At 40.8% G+C, this 17,233-nt stretch overlaps 1 protein-coding gene across 4 annotated transcripts; it reads right to left on the reverse strand.

Annotated features, from left to right (window-relative positions):
- Window positions 1-232: 232 nt before the first annotated feature.
- Window positions 233-15,606, reverse strand: LOC139557008 (histone-lysine N-methyltransferase SUV39H1-like). Of its 4 annotated transcripts, none has more exons than XM_071371266.1 (7): window positions 15,494-15,606; window positions 14,417-14,562; window positions 7,657-8,319; window positions 6,833-6,979; window positions 2,732-2,861; window positions 2,284-2,334; window positions 233-1,684 (listed from the first exon to the last, which is right to left on the reverse strand). In XM_071371266.1, exons 1-7 carry the CDS (start codon window positions 15,603-15,605, stop codon window positions 1,551-1,553), a joined length of 1,383 nt encoding a protein of 460 aa, XP_071227367.1. In that variant the 5' UTR covers window position 15,606; the 3' UTR covers window positions 233-1,550. The 4 variants fall into 4 exon arrangements, with proteins under 4 accessions (XP_071227367.1, XP_071227369.1, XP_071227368.1 ...); XM_071371268.1 differs by having other exon boundaries at window positions 14,417-14,591; window positions 15,494-15,578; XM_071371267.1 differs by lacking the exon at window positions 2,284-2,334.
- Window positions 15,607-17,233: the final 1,627 nt, after the last annotated feature.

Below are 17,233 nucleotides of genomic sequence, written 5' to 3' on the forward strand. Positions count from 1 at the left end.
GACAGTGTGTGTCATGTGTGTGGGTAACACAGTGAGTAACAAGCACTACTCTTAACTGAAAGATAATACAGGTATTGCTGTCTAAATGTCTACCCAGAGACATGTCATATTTTTGCCGTTAGAGCTGTTGCAAATACTTACGCTGCATTTCCACAGGCAGCCCAATTCTAAAATTTTGCCCAATTATTGGCAAAATAGCTGATCGGTCAAAAGACCAACTACTGGGAAAAAATAACAGCATTGGACTTTTTTATTTATTTTTTATAAACGCAGCCATAACGTCAGGCCAAGTATATAAGGAAAGTGTACATTTTCAGTTGTTGGATATCGCCAGTAAAATCATGCATTGATCTGAAAGTCATAGGAATGCAGTTACACCATCTAGTGGTGTTGTGGTTGTACTAAAAATAATTTTAGTACAACTACATTTTGCGTCGGGTAAATTTTCATTACATTTTCCAGAACAATACATCTGATTAAAACATTTACTTACATTGTTTTTGCTGGCTGCAAACCTTTATATTTTATCAATGTAATAATGTAATGTGAAAAAACAGAACTGTGTTTACTTTGGCTATCAGAGCTACATGAAAAGTAAAATGACTAACTACACAAAGGATATTTTCCATCTGCTTCACACAAAAATAGGTTAAAAGCATGGAGAGCGGTTTCATGGTACTGCTTGCTTGCCGTGAATTGCAGGACAACAAAATGGGAGCGTCAGAATGGAATCATTCACCTTTAAGAAAAAGTAGGCAGATTGAAAACCAACAAGCACCGGGACAGTTTGGGGGTAAACTAATTCATACCTTATTTTAAGACAAGAATATACAGCACTACTTGCAAGAAGTGTGGAAGAATTGCACTTACCGGTAATTGTAAGTGCAACTGAAAGCATATCAGTATGAACGTGTAAGTACACCTATTCATTACATTACTTTTGTGTCAAGTTTGCTGGATGTCCTTTGGGTGGTGGACCATTCTTGATATACAGAGGAAACTGTTGCGCATGAAACGCTGGCACCTACTACCATACCTCGTTCAAAGGCACTTACATCTTTTGTCCTGCCCATTCATCCTCTGAATGGCACAGAAACACATCTCAATTGCCTCAAGGCTTAAAAAAGTATTTCTTTAACCTGTCTCCTCCCCTTCATCTACACTGATTGAAGTGGATTTAACAATTGACATCAATAAGGTATCATAGCTTCACCAGGTCAGTCTGTCATGGAAAGAGCAGGTGTTGTTAATGTTTTGTACACGCAGTGTATAATCTCTGAAGAAATTTTTTTAAACGCAGATTTGTGGATGTAGATCATGTTCATTGTTTCACTAAAATTGTTTACCAACATACTAAATAGGTTTAGGGACATAAAAAAATAAATCACCATATCAGTTTTGATATCACCCATGCGCCAATGTGGCTTAAAAGTCAAAGTAAAATAAAAGTAGACAAATAAAAATTCATGTAAAACGCTGTACAACTTTCAGAATTCCCCAAAATATATGATGTGTCTGTTCTAGCTTTGACGTTCCGTTTCCAATCTATATCAGAAGAGATACTTTCGACATGTGTCAGATCCACACCTGCACTCCACCCGAATCCGCTTTTTGGGAGAGCTCGGGAGTCCCGCTAAACTGAAATTTGAGTCCATCCTTGTGCTCTCTGCATCAACTGGATCAACTGCAACGACAATGTCAAAAGCCAAATTCAGCCAAGATAGCCAACACAACTGAGAAAGGTGTTATGGTTATCTTGGCTGCACCACATAATTGTCAAACTGTTTAACAAGCCAAATATGAAAAGCAGTATTGCCCAAGCATCAAACACTAAAAAGCAAAACAAAGTTTAATGTTGGAATTTCCAGTGCTCACTGATTCCATTGCATTATACAATTTCAAGGTGTGTTACTGTGTTACTACAAAGACAAGAGGGTTTACCCAATTGCACTTGCCTACCTAGCCCTGAAAGGACTGAGTAGGTGATTTGACACATTTGGTGTCCACTGCCCACACCCACCTATGTAGTTAGTCAATGTAGCTAGTAAGTTAACGGCAATGTCTGCTAGCAGCAATGGGTGATGCCAAAATGACGGAGCCCATTAATTTTCAATGGAAGGAAAATGACACGCCTAAATGAGCCAGGTGAAATGTGCAAAGCAAAGAAAGCGATGCACATTTTTTGAGGAAAGCTGGACTCCAGCGATATTGAGGCAAGATTGACAATTGAAGCTCACAATAGCTTCCTGCCGGTGCTGTATCGGAGGTTGATAAAGTCATTACCTATCACGCTGTGGGCCTGCTGCTCGGAAGAAACACCCACATGGTGATCAACTGTTGAAAATCAAGTGACTTTCAGTTGATATCAACTGTTAGTCACTATTAGTAACAGCAGCTGTATTATCTACCTTTAAAGGGATACTGCAGGATTCTGTTTTTTCCACTTACCCAGTCAAATGAACTTGTGGATACCATTTATACGTCTTTGAGTGTAGTATGAAGAAAGTTAGAGCTGGTTTCTTGAGCCAATGCAAACTAGCGTTAGCGCAATGACTTCAAAGTACACAGGTACGGTAGCATACGCTAGCAGAGACAAAAAATACGGTATCCAGGAGTTCATCCGACTCTGGGTAAGAAGAAAAACAGCTTAATTGCCAATATCTCTCAGTATCCCTTTAAAGTTTAAAATGTCACGTTGGGGTCATATTAGGCAGTGGAACATCACACTTACTTTGCATCTTGTAGTCAAAAGTGAGCTCTTCTCCTGCCCTGATGGAGCGTGTTGAAAATAATGCTATCCTCGGGAGCCTCTCATCCAGGTTGTCTATAAACACATTGTATACTTGCAGGTTGGGGTTGCACTGCAAAACAGAGACAAGACAACTTAAAAAGGTAAACAATTTTTTTAAAGGTCCAATGTAGCATTTTTTTTTTATTTATCTCAAAATCAAATATTTTCTGGGTAACAATTAAGTATCTCACTGTGATTTTTTCAATTTAAAAAAAGTAAAAAATAAACCTAAATAGTTTCTTAGCAAAGGGCAATTTCTCAAGCAATAATTTAGCTAAGAATGTCTGGGAGTGGTCTGAATTGGGAGGGGAAAACTGACAATTTGCCGTTATTGGCAGAGGTTTAGAACGCTTTCTTATTGGTTTATTAAACTAATTTACCACACGGTGTTGTCACCATGGAAGGCCAAAACTCTATCCCACCAACAAAGTCAGAAATGTCTGGTGTTTTTTTTCTTTTCCAAACAGCTTTTACACTAAAAGGGCATTAACCTGATGAGGACAGAGGGCGCCGTTTTCACTTTGGGGGAAAATCGTGCCCAATTTAAACGGCCTCGTACTCAATTCTTGCTCGTACAATATGCATATTATTATTACTATTGGATAGAAAACACTCTAGTTTCTAAAACCGTTTGAATTTTGTCTGTGGGTAAAACAGAACTCATTTGGCAGCACACTTTCTGACCAGGAAGTGGAAAGTCTGAAATCGATGTTCTGTTCAAGGACCTGCCTATAAATGGGCATGATACGTATGACTATACGTGCACGTCATACACCTTCCCCTAGATGTCAAGAGGAAGTGAGAGAAGAAATGAGTTGATTATCTCGGTCTGAGATGGAATGAATCCTCTTGGAACAACGTGTCCTCCATTTTCTGTTTTCTGCAAGGCGCGTGGAGGGACCTGTTATTGCCTTCTGACAAAATGTTGTTATAGGCGAATACTATCTCCGGCTTTGATTTTATTTGATACATGTCACAATATCATCGTAAAGTATGTTTTTTCAATATAGTTTAATTAGATTATTGAAATTTTTTCGGGACGTTAGGCGTGTTGCTTTGTCTGCATATGTTCAGGAAGGATAGCTTCGCGCCACTTGGCCAGTGTGCTTGCTAATTCAAGAGGGAAAAAGAACGTTCTAATACCAAACAAAGACGGTTCTGGACAAAGGACCCCTTGTACAACATTCTGATGGAAGATCACCAAAAGTAGGAACCATTTTGTGATGCTATTACATATATCTGTCGAACTGTGTACTAGTAGCTTTGCGCTCAGGTTTTGGGCATTCCCTTACCATAACTAAGTCTTATGTCGTAATGAAGATATTTTTAGAATTCTAACACTGCGATTGCATTAAGAACTAATGGATCTATCGTTTCCTATACAACATGTATTTTTTTGTAATGTTTATGAATAGCTATTTGGTCAGAATAGGTGAGAGTCTAATAGAAATATCCGCACATTCTGGGAAAAAGATGCTACGTTAGCACATTGTATAACCACTGATTTCAGCTCTAAATATGCACATTTTCGAACAAAACATAAGTGTATGTATAACCTGATGTTATAGGACTGTCATCTGAGGAAGGTTTATGAAGGTTAGTGAAATGTAATATCTTTTGCTGGTTTATTCGCTAACGCGCCTATTGCTATCGCTAACGTGCCTTGATGAATGAATGCGGTAGTGTGGTAGGCTATTGTAGTAAGCTAATATAATGCTATATTGTGTTTTCGCTGTAAAACACTTAAAAAATCGGAAATATTGGCTGGATTCACAAGATGTTTGTCTTTAATTTGCTGTACACCATCGATTTTTCAGAAATGTTTTATGATGAGTATTTAGGTAATTCACGTTGGTCTCTAATTACTCTGGCTGCTTCGGTGCTATTTTTGACGGTAGCTGTGATGGTAGCTGCAATGTAAAACTGATTTATACCTCAAATATGCAAATTTTTCGAACAAAACATCTATTTATTGTTTAACATGTTATAGGACTGTCATCTGATGAAGTTGTTTCTAGGTTAGTTTGGTTGGATCTTGGTTAGTTATGTTGGTTTTGTGCATGCTACCTGTGCTGTGAAAAATGTCTGTCTTTTTTTGTATTTGGTGGTGAGCTAACATAAATATATGTGGTGTTTTCGCTGTAAAACATTTTAAAAATCGGACATGTTGGCTGGATTCACAAGATGTGTATCTTTCATTTGCTGTATTGGACTTGTTAATGTGTGAAAGTTAAATATTTCAACAAAAAAAAATTTTGAATTTCGCACTCTGGCTTTTCAGTGGAATGTGGGAGGAGTTCCGCCAGAGTCAGACAGGTTAACCTCTCTTGGGTACGTGAGACGTTAGCGTCCCACCTCTTCAACAGCCAGTGAAACTGCTGGGCGCCAAATTCAAATACAGAAATACTCATAAAAATTCATTAAACAAAACATATTTTACATAGGTTTAAAGATTAACTTCTTGTGAATCCAACCACGGTGTAAGATTTAAAAAATGCTTTACAACGAAAGCATACCATACGATTATTTGAGAACATAGCCAAGCAGACAAATCATTACAAACTGTAACCAGCCAAGTAGAAGAGTTACACAAGTCAGAAAGAGATAAAATAATCCCTTACCTTTGATGATCTTCATATGGTTGCACTCAGCAGACATTCATTTACTCAATAAATGTTCCTTTTGTTCGATAAAGTCTCTTTATATCCAAAAACCTCTGTTTTGTTCACACGTTTTCTTCAGTAATCCACAGGCTCAAAGTTTCCAAAACTGTTCAAATAATGTCTGTGAGTATAACATAACTGAATTGGCAGGCGAAAACCTGAGGAAAATCCATCCAGGAAGTGCTATTATTTTGAAATGGGTGTTTTTCCATTGAAAGCCTATCCACCATATAAATGGTTATGACCAAGATTGCGTTCCCTATGGCTTCCACTAGCTGTGAACAGTCTTTAGACATTGTTTCAGGCCTTTATTCTGAAAAATTAGGGAGAATGAGCAGTTTCAATGAGAGGCCAGTGGAAAGTCCCCAACCTGTTTGGTGCGCAATCCCGAGAGAACGCCTTACATTGTTTTTCTTTTATATTGACAACGCTATTGTCCAGTTGAAATATTATTGATTATTTAGGCTATAAACAACCTGAGGCTTGATTATAAACATCATTTGACATGTTTCTACGAACTTCACGGATACTATTTGGAATTTGTCTGCCTCTTGTGACCGCATTTGAGCCATTGGATTACTGAACAAAACGCACCAACAAAAATTGAGGTTTTTGGATATAAAGAGGGACTTACTCGAACAAAACAAACATTTATTGTGTAACTGGGAGTCTTGTGAATGCAACCATACGAAGATCAAAGGTAAGTGATTAACTTTATTGCTATTTCTGACTTTCGTGAATAATCTACTTGGCTGCTAACTGTTTGTAATGTTTTGTGTGCTGAGCTCTGTCCTCAGATAATCGCATGGTTTGCTATCGCCGTAAAGCCTTTTTGAAATCTGACAAGGCGGCTACATTAACAACAAGTTAAGCTTTATTTTGATGTATTGCACTTGTGATTTCATGAAGGTTAAATATTTATAGTAATTTAATTTTGGCGCTCTGCAATTTCACCGGAAGTTGTCGAGGTGATCCATAAGAAGTTGTTTAAGGTCAAAGCATATCTACAGCAATCAATGCTATATTTCAGAATAGTCAAACGCTTATAATACATTCCACAAAAACACAATTATATTATATGATTTTCATTGAGAGAAAAAAAATGTTTGTTCACTATAAATCTTATTCAGTTGGAAAAATTTGGTGCACTTCTTGTTCCGTATGCGAAAGCATATTACAGTGCAATACTAGAACACGTCCATGGGAACTCAAGTGGCATTTTGAACGGCTTCTATTCTGATGTGTCTACGATACGTCTGCTTTCACTTGCGCGTAGAATACCAAAATATACTACTACCGAAAGGTACGACATTGTGCTTTGGCTATTCTGCAGGTATGTTTTTTGAAAGGTTAACTCGTATGATAATGTGCCACTCACACTGTGGTTGACAAAGTGGGAGATGTTGCCATGGTTAGCAGCATCCACCGTATAAACGTCCTCCACGTAGTCCAGGTCAAACAGGTAGGTGGCGCCTTGCCGGTCGTACAGGTGTCCTCTCTTCTCCGCCTCATCCGATGTGATGATCTGACGGAGGCAGACGAACACACCACTTTAGCAACTGCTCACAAACACCCTGAATGGAAAGTTAAAGTAAGCTTCTGTTAAAAAAGCAGACTCAGACATTTGTCTAATGTCCTTTGTCTATTACTCTAATCCAGGCGTCTGAGACTATGGGCCACCCTTCAGAGAACATCAAGACAACGCCCCCCCCCCCCATCGCAACTATTTATTTTTCAGTTGTAAATAGTTGTAATGAATCTGTTAGAGAACCACTATTTTTGGCCACTCCATCCAATCCAATATTTATAATAGCTAGCAATCTGATTTATTTTACAAGGCATGTCATTGCCCCTTTAAGACATCTGTTGCGCAGTTGCACCTAAAGCATGCTCCAAACTTATTTTTATGGCGCCACAAGTGTAATTTTAGAAGTTGAGAAATAAACATTGTAGCACTGGAAATCAATTATTATTTTTAAATGTAGCCATCAAAACTTCTTTTAAATGACAAATGTAAAAAATAACCTTATAAACCCTTAAAAATATATTAAATGCTGGTGCTTCCCTAGGGAGGCACGCCTCACACTTTAATCCAATTTTAACATTCGCTTCGTGACAGAATAGCTAATTCCGGTAAATGCAGCGGACATGATCGGCCAATACTTTCCCCCCAAATATTGGCCAATACTTTATACTACTTACCTCTCCAACGTACTCCATGACAAAGGTGTTCTTTTTGATGTGCTGTAGTGCACGCACACCCCAGCCTCGGCCATTCCCAGTCTTGAAGATGCACAGGTCGAACTGAATGCCCTTCTGGACCAAGCGGTTGGAGCAGTCAGGCCCGCAGCTGCAGCGGGCGTTACACTCATAGATGGGCTCCCCGGCCCGCACTCGCACCTGGCCCTTGTCAGTGTAGGCCAGGCGGTGGAGGGAGGCCCCGGGGCAGCAGCCGCCGATCGGATCACTAAAGCAGTCCTTACACTCACAGCCCACGGCCATCTCGTTGAGCACGATGCCCTCGCCCACCTTATAGTTAGTGATGTAGGTGAAGTCCCTAGGCGGGCCGTCCAGGTCCACCTCGTTCAGGACAAAGATGCGGCCCGGGTGGTTACGAGTCTTGTTCAGGTCGGCTTCCCAGCACTGGAGCCTCTTGCGGAGCTTGGCTTTCTGCACCAGGGTCCAGGCCACGTCCTTGTCCAGCCGCTTGGGGCAGGTGGTCCGTCTCTTCTGCCGCCTCAGCTCATGCTCCATGTCCTCGTGGAACTGCGTCATTAGCTTCCTGCACTTGAGGTTTTTGCGGGGCTCCCAGGTGTTGCTCGACTCGGGGTAGCCCTTCCATTTAACCAGGTAGAACTCCTGCTCCTGATTCACAAAAGGAGACATGACTTGGGTTGCATATTATGGCACAAAATATTAAACATTTTATACATTATGCACGCATATAGTCCATTCGAAAAGTATTCAGACCCCTTGACTTCTTCCACATTGTTATGTTATAGCCTTATTCTAAAATGGATGAAATTGGTATTTTTCCTCAATCTAAACACAAGATCTCATAATGACAAAGCAAAACCAGATTTTTAGAATTGTTTGCAAATTCATAAAATAAAAAAACAAAGCACATTTACATAAGTATTCAGACCCTTTACTCAGTACTTTGTTGGAACACCTTTGGCAGCGATTACAGCCTCGAGTCTTCTTGGGTATGACGCTACAAGCCTGGCACACCTGTATTTGGGGAGTTTCTCCCATTCTTCTCTGCAGATCCTCTCAAGCTTTGTCAGGTTTGATGGGGAGTGCTGCTGCAGAGCTAAAAACTCAGCAAAAAAAGAAACATCCTCTCACTGTCAACTGTGTTTATTGTGAGCAAACTTAACATGTGTAAAGTCAGCCCCCACCCTCCGATCCAACAGTTCCCAGACGTGCTCAATGGGATTGAGATCCGTGCACTTCGCTGGCCATGGCAGAACACTGACATTCCTGTCTTGCAGGAAATCACGCACAGAACGAGCAGTATGGTGGCATTGTCTCAGGTGGCATTGTCATGCTGGAGGGTCACGTCAGGATGAGCCTGCAGGAAGGGTACCACATGAGGGAGGATGTCTTCCCTGTAACGCACAGCGTTGAGATTGCCTGCAATGACAACAAGCTCAGTCCGATGATGCTGTGACATACTGCCCCAGACCATGACGGAAACTCCACCTCCAAATCGATCATGCTCCAGAGTACAGACCTTGGTGTAACGCTCAGTCCTTTGACAATAAACGCAAATCCGACCATCACCCCCCCGGTGAAACAAAACCGCGACTCGTCAGTGAAGAGCACTTTTTGCCAGACCTGTCTGGTCCAGCGACGGTGGGTTTGTGCCCATAGGAGATATTGTTGCCGGTGATGTCTGGTGAGGACCTGCCTTACAACAGGGCTACAAGCCCTCAGTCCAGCCTCTCTCAGCCTATTGCGGACAGTCTGAGCACTGATGCAGGGATTGTGCATTCCTGGTGTAACTCAGGTAGTTGTTGCCATCCTGTACCTGTCCTGCAGGTGTGATGTTCCGATCCTGTGCAGGTGTTGTTACACGTGGTCTGCCACTGCGAGGACGATCAGCTGTCCGTTCCTGTCTCCCTGTAGCGCTGTCTTAGGCGTCTCACAGTACGGACATTGCAATTTATTGCCCTGGCCACATCTGCAGTCCTAATGCATCCTTGCAGCATGCATAAGGCACGTTCACACAGATGAGCAGGGACCCTGGGCATCTTTCTTTTGGTGTTTTTCAGTCAGTAGAAAGGCCTCTTTAGTGTCCTAAGTTTTCATAACTGTGACCTTAATTGCCTACCATCTGTAAGCACACTGTTCCACAGGTGCAAGTTCATTAATTGTTTATGGCTCATTGAACAAGCATGGCAAACAGTTTTTAAACCCTTTACAATGAAGATATTTGGATTTTTACGAATTATCTTTGAGACAGGGTCCTGAAAACGGGGCGTTTCTTTTTTTGCCGAGTTTATTTTCAGGGGTTTGATCAGGTTCAAGTCTGGGCACTGGGTACTTTGCTCCGTTCCTCTTTCCCTCGATCCTGACTAGTCTCCTAATCCCTGCTGCTGAAAAACATCCCCACGGGATGATGCTGCCACCAATATGCTTCACCGCAGGGATGGTGCCAGGTTTCCTCCAGACATGACGTTTGGCATTCTGGCCAAAGAGTTCAATCTTGGTTTCATCAGACCAGAAAATCTTATCTCTCGTGGTCAGAGTCCTTTAGGTGCCTTTTGGCAAACTCCAAGCAGGCTGTCATATGCCTTTTACTGATGAGTGGCTTCCGTCTGGCCACTCTACCATAAAGGCCTGATTGGTGGAGTGCTGCAGAGCTGGTTGTCCTTCTCGAAGGCTCTCCCATCTCAACAGATGAACTCTTGAGCTCTGTTAGAGTGACCATTTGGTTCTTGGTTACCTCCCTGACCAAGGTCACTTTCCCCCAATTTCCCTGAGCTGGCCGCCCAGCCAAAATGAGCAGAGTCTTCGTGGTTCCAAACGTCTTCCATTTAAGAATGATGAGGCCACTGTGTTCTTAGGGACCTTCAATGCTGCAGAAATGTTTTGGTACCCTTCCCCAGATCTGTGCTGCTCTACAGACAATTCCTTCAACCTCATGGCTTGTTTTTTGCTCTGACATGCACTGTCAACTGTGAGACCTTAAATAGAAAGTTGTGAGCCTTTCCAAACCATGTCCAATTAATTGAATTTACCACAGGTGGACTCCCAATCAAGTTGTAGAAACATCTCAAGGATGATCAATGGAAATAGAAGGCACCTGAGCTTACCCAATTTCGAGTCTCATAGCAAAGGGTCTGAATACTTACGTAAATAAAGTATTTTGTTTATAATACATTTGCAAAAAAATTATAGAAACGTGTTTTCTCTGTCATTATGGGGTATTGTGTGTAGATTGACTTTTTTTTATTTTATCCATTTTAGAATAAGGCTGTGACCTAATAAAAAAAGTCAAGGGCAGGGAGGCAAACTGGTGAGGGCCCAAAAAAGTGACACTTTTTTTGCACTGAAACATGCAAAACATGACAGCTTTGCACACTCTTGGCATTCTCTCAACCAGCTTTTTGAGGTAGTCACCTGAAATGCATTTAAATTAACAGGTATTCCTTGTTAAAAGTTAATTTGTGGAATTTCTTTGCTTCTGAATGCGTTTCAGCCAATCAGTTGTGTTGTGACAAGGTAGGGGTGGTATACAGAAGATAGCCCTATTTGGTAAAAGATCAAGTCCATATTATGGCAAGAACAGCTCAAAAAAGCAATGAGAAATGACAGACCATTACTTGAAGACATGAAGGTCAAGTCAATCAGGAAAATTTCAAGAACTTTGAAAGTTTCTTCAAGTGCAGTCGCAAAAACCATCAAGTGCTGTGATGAAACTGGCTCTCATGAGGACCGCCACAGGAAAGGAAGACCCAGAGTTACCTCTGCTGCAGAGGACAAGTTCACTATAGTTAACTGCACCTCGGATTGCAGCCCAAATAAATGCTTCAGAGTTCAAGAGACAGACACATCTCAACATCAACTGTTCAGAGAAGACTGCATGAATCAGGCCTTAATTGTTGAATTGCTGCAAAGAAACCACTACTAAAAGGACACCAAAAAGAAGACTTGCTTGGGCCAAGAAATACGAGCAATGGATATTAGACCGGTGGAAATCTGTTTTTTGGTCTGATAAGTCCAAATGTTCGATTTTTGGTTCCAACCTCTGTCTTTGTGAGATGCAGAGTAGGTACACGGATGATCTCTGCATGTGTGGTTCCCACCGTGAAGCATAGAGGAGGAGGTGTGATGGTGTGGGGGTGCTTGGCTGGTGACACGGTCAGTGATTTATTTAGAATTCAAGGCACCCTTAAACAGAATGATTCTGCAGCAATACGCCATCCCATCTGGTTTGCGCTTAGTGGGACTATCACTTGTTTTTTAACAGGACAACGACCCAACACACCTCCAGGCTGTGTAAGGGCTATTTGACCAAGAAGAAGAGTGATGGAGTGCTGCATCAGAACACCCGACCTCAACCAATTGAGATGGTTTGGGATGAGTTGGACCGCAAAGTGAAGGAAAAGCAGCCAACAAGTGCTCAGCACATGTGGGAACTCCTTCAAGACTGTTGGAAAAGCATTCCATGTAAAGGTGGTTGAGAGAATGCCAAGAGTGTGCAAAGCGGTCATCAAGGCAACGGGTGGCTACTTTGAAGAATATAAAATATATTTTGATTTGCGTAACACTTTTTGGTTACTACATGATTCCATATGTGTTACTTAATAGTTTTGATGTCCACTATTATTCTACAATGCAGAAAATAGTAAAAATAAAGAAAACCCTTTAATGACTATGTCTGTCCACATTTTTGACTGGTACTGTATAAACGTTCATATTTTATAAAAGAGCAGACCCGAGCAGCAAATTGGAGATTCAAGTCGCTGTTCGCTAGAAGAGTCTGATGTTTCAGCGTATATAAAAGGTGCCTATTGTATTTCTTTACAGCGCACACATCATTTCAGATTTTCAAAACTGATAAAATCTTAAATCTAGTGCAAAGGCATTTTAGAAGCATTGCCTCTATAGCTAATACCAGACACTCACTCATTCTTCATCGCACAGTCTTCTAAACTCCTGACTCCATTTAATGCCAAGATGTTTATATTTATTTTTGATTATGCTTTTGTAATGCTTTTTGTGACGTGGATCATAATTACAGTTAGCCTATCAGGTCCTCGTAACGTTACGTGGAAAATACAATTAACGGGACACAGAATTAAATGTAAATTACACTCGCACAAATGCGACCAGTTATTTTTCGTATTTACATATAATTTCTTTCACTAGCAAATGCGAGTGAACTGCTGGCACTTCAGAGCCCACTGAATGTCCATCTTATGTTCGCTAACGTTAGCTTTAAACAATCAGTGTTTACCTTTCCACAACACATGGTGTCGAAAAGGGATTTGGCCATGTGTTAACGTACAGCTGACAGTCTGCAAACTCAGCATCACAACAAACAGGAAGAGGGGCAGACACGGGGTAGCTACTTCGAATAATGATGTATTAATCTCCATGTCTGTTGACACAAACTCCGTACATGTCTGTGTGTCGCAGCTCGAGAAACGGGATGTTAGATTTACTCAGCGGATTTATTTTTTATGAAAATGTTAAAAAAATAAAAATCAGGCCCTATTCATTTCTGCGCACTTTTAACTCAGATCTTGTTACCTGCATACATGGACTATTTTCATAGTTGGTACGCAAAATGTCTTGGCAGGTCTGAAAGTGCTTTTTGCATATACAGTTCCAAGTTTCTAACAGTTGGTTAGCCCAAGATGTACTGTTAAGGAGTGTAGGCTAACCGACTCCTTTAATGTCCAAGGACCTTTATATGTTATGTTCAAAGGTAAACTGGGTCTGGCAGCCAAAACAGCTAAGTACTCCATCTAAATGTGAATCTATTCTCAATTGCGATACTGTTCTAGAACCATAAAGCCCTCTACTTTTATGACACATCAAAATAGTTTATAAAATATATACGTATTGTACACTGTTTTAACAGTTGCAGCCAACAGGACATCACTTTTCTGGCATCCTTCTTCCATTACACCCAGGTGTTCAGAGACCCTAGATAGCTAATTAGAACAGGTGGACGCCTGTTGGAAATATCACCGTGTGGTGGGCCATGTTAAAAGGTGAATAGTAATTAGCAGACAGAGCGTCGGGACAGCACGGTACAGCATCTGGGAATATCCCCCGGACTGCAGATATGTTAATAGACGGTATATGTTTAGTATTAGGCTACCGTCTATGAAAGGGCTAACAGTTGGACACAAACACAGATTAGGGCTGGGAATTGCCATGGAACTCTCAATACAATATTATCACGATACTTAGGTGCCGATACGATATGTATTGCAATTCGATATTGTTATTTTATTGCGATACAATGTTCCAAACATATTACTCACCATATGTCTGCTGCAGAAAGACAAGATAGAGACATGATAAAACGAGTTTGGATCAGTCATGGCAATAAGTGTTGAAAACAAACTGGCTCCCTATTTAAAAGATAGACTGAGAACAAGGAAAAATACTAGCGTTTTGGTGCAGGTACAGCCAACTAGCACAGAAATAATATTGCAATGTTGTCAAAATGATATATCATCAAAAATAATATCCTGATTTGTAACTATTGATTTCCCCCCCATCACTAATAGAGATCCTATTAAATTACATCATTATATGGTCACATGCCTGTAGCTGTAAATTCTGACTGATGATCTGTTTCCATGGACTGCTTTATGGACTGTGGCTTTAAGAAACCAAAAGTTAAAATTAATCACTAACTGAAGGTTGCAATTCTTGAGATAACTCCAGGACTTGCCTCAGCCTTCATAGTCCCTTAGAGAATGAATTCACTCACCTTAGACTTCTTGTAGTCACAGAGGTACTCAACCTCATAGTCGTCGATGTTATGCTTGTTCACCCGTAGCTGTTTACAATGGAGCCTTTCCCGGCGGCAGACAGCCTGCAGATCGTCCAAAGACAGCTTGCAGGATACGCTACAACCTGCAATTGTAGCCACCATGTTTAGCTAGCTAAGTTACAAATAAACGACAAAAAAAAGATATTCAGCTTGAGTATTCTTATTTGTAATTGCAGACACTGCCAGACAGTTCTACAAAAAAGACAGTTTGAAGACAGGTAGAAACTGCTCATCCAATACAAATCCCTGATATCGCATGTAGGCGATGTCATGGCGAAGTTAGCTAGTTAAACTCATGCGCAGAAACACCTCACCGAGTCTAACGGTTGTTTCCTGCCGAACAAATCAAAGGCGTGCCCTCAAATCAAAGGCACGCCTTCGATGTAGTCGTATTTGACGAAAATGAAAGCGTGTCACGAGATTAGATTAATAAAATGTTCAACTACTTAAGACATTCATTCGAATCTAGGTTGTGTCTTTAGATTGAGACAATAAACTACTAAAGAAGAATTATTCACTTCTCAAACCCAAGCCTGGTCTACTTTGTCTGTTTAGCTAGCGTTCCTGGAAGTCTCGCGATGTTACGCCTCTGGTTTCAGAAACTGTGGTTCTACAGAATAAGGTCTCTGTTTTGGCGCGCTAAATGAGGTTTGCAAGCAAGTAGGGCTGTCAGAAAAACACGCGAATTTTCATAAAATTTACGCGTCCTAATGACACGCAGCTTGCTAACTAGCTAGTTCTTGGGCTACTTTAGTTAGCTAGTAGTTACTCCATATCCGCATGCATTCGTTTTAAAAGTTAACGGTATCAACTTCAAGCTGTTAGTATTAAAAAAAGACCACACAATCCACATGCGCAGATAAAATTGCCTACTCAACATCGTTCTTGCTTTAACCTGGCTAGGTATTCTACGACAAGCGTGTGATAAAGGTCGCGGAATTAAGTGTAAGATTTTAATTTCAAACAGCAAGAAACACAACACATATATACGTATTAACTTCCCACTCTCCTTACCTCCCAACTCTTCCGCCATGTTTACTGCACCGCCAAAATGGAACAATCCTTCGATTGGGGGAAAATACTTTCGAGGAAGCAGCTGTTCTATGCTGTTGATTGGATGCAGCATATTCTAGCGGTATTTCTATTGGAGCAGAAAAAGCTCTGTGACTGCAAAACTTTGCAAATATGTAATCATTTTGCAAGATCAGCAAGGTATGGAAAAAGAATACTCATATTCTCACTAATGTTCAGCGAATATTGGTGTAAAAAAATAAAACATATCCTTATTTCTTAATTCAATCATTTGAAATGTGTAACACTAGAGGGTGCAGTAGACACACCATTTCAAAATTGGCTCTACTACATACATGGGAGTTAAAAATCAAATCAAATTTTATTGGTCATGTACACATGGTTAGCAGATGTAATTGCGAGTGTAGCGAAATGCTTGTGCTTCTAGTTCCGACAGTGCAGCAATATATAACAAGTAATCTAACAATTCCACAACAATTATCTAATATACACAAATCTAAGTAAAGGAATGGAATAGGAATATATAAATATATGGATGAGCAATGACCGAGCGGCTTAGGCATGATGCAATAGAAGGAATAAAATATACATATGAGATGAGTAATGCAATATATGTAAACATTAAAGTGACTAGTGATCCATTTATTAAAGTGGCCAATGATTTCAAGTCTGTATGTAGGCAGCAGCCTCTCTGTTAATGATGGCTGTTTAACAGGCAGTGGCTCAGGTGGTTGTTGTCCTTGAAGATCTGTTTGGCCTTCCTGTGACATCGGGTGCTGTAGGTGTTCTGGAGGGCAGGTAGTTTTCCCCCGGTGATGCGTTGTGCAGACCGCACAACCCTTTGGAGAGCCCTGCGGTTGTGGGCAGTTCAGTTACCGTACCAGGCGGTGATACAGCCCGACAGGATGCTCTCAATTGTGCATCTGTAGAAGTCTGTGAGGGTTTTAGGTGACAAGCCAAATTTCTTCAGCCTCCTGAGGTTGAAGAGGTGCTGTTTGTTGCACCTTCTTCACCTCACTTTCTGTGTGGGTGGACCATTTCAGTTTGTAGCCAGAGCAGTGCTTGATTTAGGATGAAAGTAGTGCAGGAGCTGTCTTCTTCCAAGTCTGTCTGTCTAGACTATGTTCACCGAAATTCGCAAATTACATTATGCTATAGAGACCTCTGATTATTCAATGTTAAGGGTTCATACACATTTTATGACTTTTAACCAAATGTTCATGACTATTATAGCCTACATGAAAAAGTAAGCATCATTGAAGGCTACTGGGTCTGATCCCATGTAGGCCTACCATCTCCTGCTGTTGTGCCCTTGATCAAAGCAAGGCACTTAACCCCCCCCAAAGTAGAACTGCACTGTTAGTCACATGTTGTCAACCCTCCATCTGGATAGCTCCTGGGTGTGCAGGCTTGGCTTTTGATCCAGCCCTGAAACACCCAAGTTCGCTTATCAAGGTCCTGTTGAGCAGATTATGTTTAGGCTACAATGTCGTTAGAGCAGGGCTTGAACAAAAGCCTGCACACCCAGTAGCTATCCTGGAGGATGGTTGCCACCCTTGACATAAAATATTGCATTACAATAAATATTTTTGGCTATCTTTATAAAATGATTCACTCATTTATATATAAGTCAAAACATATTAATGTTTCAGGGGAGATCTATGCACAGCACGTTATTTGTCAATATGATATTTGTAGAATATTTTTAACGTTGTCGCAATT

Source organism: Salvelinus alpinus, chromosome 28, assembly GCF_045679555.1.
Source record: "Salvelinus alpinus chromosome 28, SLU_Salpinus.1, whole genome shotgun sequence".
Classification (NCBI taxonomy): Eukaryota; Metazoa; Chordata; class Actinopteri; order Salmoniformes; family Salmonidae; genus Salvelinus; species Salvelinus alpinus.

Coding starts and splice junctions, on each gene's coding strand:
- LOC139557008 (XM_071371266.1), bottom strand. CDS start 15,605: ATGCTGCATCCAATCAACAGCATAGAACAGCTGCTTCCTCGAAAGTAT. Junction 6,980..7,656: donor TCATGGAGTACGTTGGAGAG/GTAAGTAGTATA, acceptor TGCCTCCGTCAG/ATCATCACATCGGATGAGGC. Junction 2,335..2,731: donor TTTTGACTACAAGATGCAAA/GTAAGTGTGATG, acceptor GATTTTCAACAG/TTGATCACCATGTGGGTGTT.